This window comes from Primulina eburnea, chromosome 2 (assembly GCF_022965805.1).
Source record: "Primulina eburnea isolate SZY01 chromosome 2, ASM2296580v1, whole genome shotgun sequence".
NCBI classification, from domain to species: domain Eukaryota; kingdom Viridiplantae; phylum Streptophyta; class Magnoliopsida; order Lamiales; family Gesneriaceae; genus Primulina; species Primulina eburnea.
The window spans coordinates 15,629,997-15,633,669 of NC_133102.1; the positions used below are offsets into that span (position 1 = coordinate 15,629,997).

The following is a 3,673-nucleotide window of genomic DNA, read 5'->3' on the forward strand; positions in this document are numbered from 1 at the left end:
TCAAATGAATATTTATGAACAATATAAATAGGCCCAAATAAAATCAAAGATTGCCTCAATCATATATGTGTTTGAAAAAAATTTATTTCAATGTCAAATGAAAATCACATAGTTGTATAGAAATTATAAGTCTCAAACTTACCAAATCTCATGATTGTTCTCTAAATTTTTCAAATTGAATGATTAATCATGAATGAAATGCATGACTTTTCTCCTTAATGCAACATTTTTCTTTTCTCATCATTGGCCATAAAAAAAAATATTTCATGACTAAAACACTACAAACACACAAGCAAACAACTCAAAAGTAAATAAAACACTCAAATTACACTAAATAAGTAAATAAACACATAAAATAAAATAAAATAAATAACAACATCTCCCCCAAACTAATACATGTGCATCGTTCTCGATATAAATAAGCATGAAAATTAGAGGAATACACATACCTCGGGCAACGACCGTCAGTGGTCATCGCCATCCTCATCATCTACGTCATCTTGGGGTGGTTGGAACTCCGGCGGATGGTATATGGGTGGCCATTGTGGAGGAGGTGGAAATGATTACCAGAGGAAGAAGCTGATGGAAATTGCTGAGCCAAGAAAGACGTAAAATCCATCATATATCCCATAAATGTATCGGTCCTAAACCAAAACTCATCCATATCTTGGCGTTGTTGGCGCATCTCCTCTTCCAACTGAGTTAATCTATCCCGCCTATTTCTTGGTTGCGGTTGTGTTTCTTGAGCTTGAGCCTGGACACGTCTTTCTGCAGCTCTTCTGTTGAATTCCATTTCAGCTCGACGTGCCGCAGCGTGTTCACCTCTGACTGTCCTATGTGGTTGAATTACCACAATGACATTTTTCGGCTTTAACAATTCTTCATTCATTGCCCAAGTCACTCCCGCATTCTGGCATAATGCAGTGATAAGAGAAGGGTGTAGGAGTCCACTAGGAGAGTTACCTCTTGCATAATCAAGCATCGAACTCTGAAGCAATTGACCTAAATCAATTGTCCTCCCCGTCATGATGCAAAAAGTAAAAATAACTCTCTCCTTGATGACAGTGGTGGTATGTTCGGTAGGTTTAATCCTAGCAGAAATAAAAGAATACCAATCTTTGGCAACACTTTTCAGATCAGACTTTGCTAGGCTGACATGCACATCATCCCTCATTCTCCACTCCGCTCCCTCTATGAAAATTGTTTGAAGAATATTATTATAATCAACATGCTCAGTCCGGTATTCTTCATATTCATCGTGCATTACTGGAGGGATACCATATAACGTATTGATCGTATGTGCATCAAAGGCTACCATTTTTCCTCGCACCAACACCTTCAATTGATCATGCCTAACCTTGAGGTTAGCATAAATTTCTCTCACCAATGAAATGACAGCATCTTGTGGCTGCCTGCCAAACTCCTCCCAATGCCGAGCAGTAAGCATTATTCCAATTTCGGATCGAGGAAAACTCAAATCAAATCCCCTTTCTTTTACAATGCGTTTGTTCAAAATTTTTCCATAATTCTCCTCCGCTATTTCGTTCCAAAACCTGTTTGCATCGTAATTCGCAGATGATGATGCACCCTTAGATTGTTTTTTTCTTGGAGGCATTTTATCGAACACCTTTCAATCACCAACTTCTCCTCGATCCAATTCACAAAATTTAATGATTCTTGCACACCCCCAAACTTAGTAGTCACAATAACCACACCTCAACAATTATACACATCAATCCAAATAACAATGTCACAAATATACTCCACAAAAATTTAATTATCTTCCATATCCAAGAGCACCAAAATTTCGAATTTTCCACAAATATACAATGGATTTGCTCACCTTGAGTGTGTTGAAATGTTTCTTTGAGGAACAAATTCAAAGCACCAATCAATCCTTGATGAAATTTTCGAGCCCCTTTGAAACCCTAGGTTGGGTGTTGATTTTTGTGGAAAGAAAAATGATATTTGATGGAATGAGTGAAGCTATTTAGGTTTGGAGTGGTAAATTTGTTGAAGGAATAACAAAAATTGAGTGTGTAGTGTGTTCTTGAGAAAGGATTTTGAAGTTGAAGGAGAAAAATTTGAGAGAGGTTCTTCGTTTATGTCTAAGGTTTGCACCATTCTGATTTAAAAATTGTCGACCGCGGGTGCGGTAAGCAAGGCACCGCGGGTGCGGTGTGCCTTCAAATTATTTTTGATATTCAATATTCCACGACCGCGGGTGCGGTAGATGAAAGACCGCGGGTGCGGTATGGTCTCGGCAATTCTTTTCAAAATGTTAATTCATAGACCGCTGATGCGGTGTGCAAGAGACCGCGGGTGCGGTGTTCCTTCGAAAAATGTAGCGCGAGGGCACTCCAATACAGATCGCTGGTGCGGTCTTGTCTCGGCAATTTCTTGAAAATTTTTCTTCCTTGACCGCGGGTTCGGTGCAACATGTACCGCGGGTGCGGTATACCTTCGGTAAATTTTTATTTTTTTTGTTACAAAGCTACTGCGGGTGCGATCCAATAAAGGAATTTTTTTTTTCCTTCTCCAATTTTTAGTCCTGAAAAGAAAACAATTGAGATTCATTAGATTTGGGAATATATAAGCACACACTATACTAAAAAAATAAACAACCTAAATTAAAAATACTAGAATAAAAGCGAAACCGAAAACAAAATGCAAAAGAGAAACAAAAATTTGGGTTGCCTCCCAATAAGCGCTTGGTTTAACGTCTTCAGCCTGACTGTCAATTGTTTGATCAGTTTGGTTCGCTCAGCTTGACACTGTCGATATTCCTGACTTCAGTCCCATAGTACGGCTTAACCCGTTGTCCATTGACCTTGAAGGTTCTCCCATCACTGCACTTTAACTCGATAGCCCCATAAGGTGACACCGTTTCCACAAAAAACGGCCATGACCAACGCGACTTTAGCTTACCAGGGAACAACTTCAGACGAGAGTTGAACAGTAGTACTTGTTGTCCTGGTTTGAGCTCCCTTCTTACAATGATTTTGTCATGCCACTTCTTAGTTTTCTCTTTGTAGATCTTGGCATTCTCATATGCTTCGTTTCGGAATTCATCCATCTCGCTCAACTGCAGTTTTCTAACGTCACCAGAAGCTTTCAAATCAAAATTTAATTTCTTCACAGCCCAAAATGCTCGATGCTCCAACTCCAAAGACAGATGACATGCTTTTCCAAACACTAGCCTATAGGGAGACATCCCAATAGGCGTCTTGAATGCAGTCCGATAAGCCCATAACGCATCATCCAACTTCATAGCCCAATCTCTCCGGTCGGTGTTGACAGTCTTTTCCAGTATTTGCTTAATTTCCCGGTTTGATACTTCAGCTTGTCCATTCGACTGAGGATGATATGCTAGTACTTCTTTGTGCTTCACATTGTATTTAGCCAAAAGTGAGTTGAAAATTCTATTGCAAAAATGCGTATCTTTGTCACTTATGATGGCTCTCGGTGTTCCAAACCTAGTGAAGATGTTCTTGTGGACAAACTTAACAACAACTCGAGCATCATTAGTACTTGTGGCAATTGCTTCCACCCATTTGGACACATAATCAACAGCAAGCAAAATGTAAGATTGACCAAAAGAGGATGAGAATGGACCCATAAAGTCAATACCCCAGACATCAAAGAGTTCAACCTCCAAAATATTTGTTAGTGG

The 3,673-nt window shown here is 39.3% G+C and overlaps 1 protein-coding gene across 1 annotated transcript; it reads right to left on the reverse strand.

Moving 5' to 3' along the window:
- Window positions 1–2,749: 2,749 nt before the first annotated feature.
- LOC140824148 (uncharacterized) lies at window positions 2,750–3,214 on the reverse strand. Its single transcript, XM_073185746.1, has one exon. The coding sequence runs from the start codon at window positions 3,212–3,214 to the stop codon at window positions 2,750–2,752; it is 465 nt and encodes a 154-aa protein (XP_073041847.1).
- Window positions 3,215–3,673: the final 459 nt, after the last annotated feature.

Bases quoted from the DNA above. Each gene is read 5' to 3' on its own strand.
- LOC140824148 (XM_073185746.1), bottom strand. From the start codon at position 3,214: ATGTCTCCCTATAGGCTAGTGTTTGGAAAAGCATGTCATCTGTCTTTG.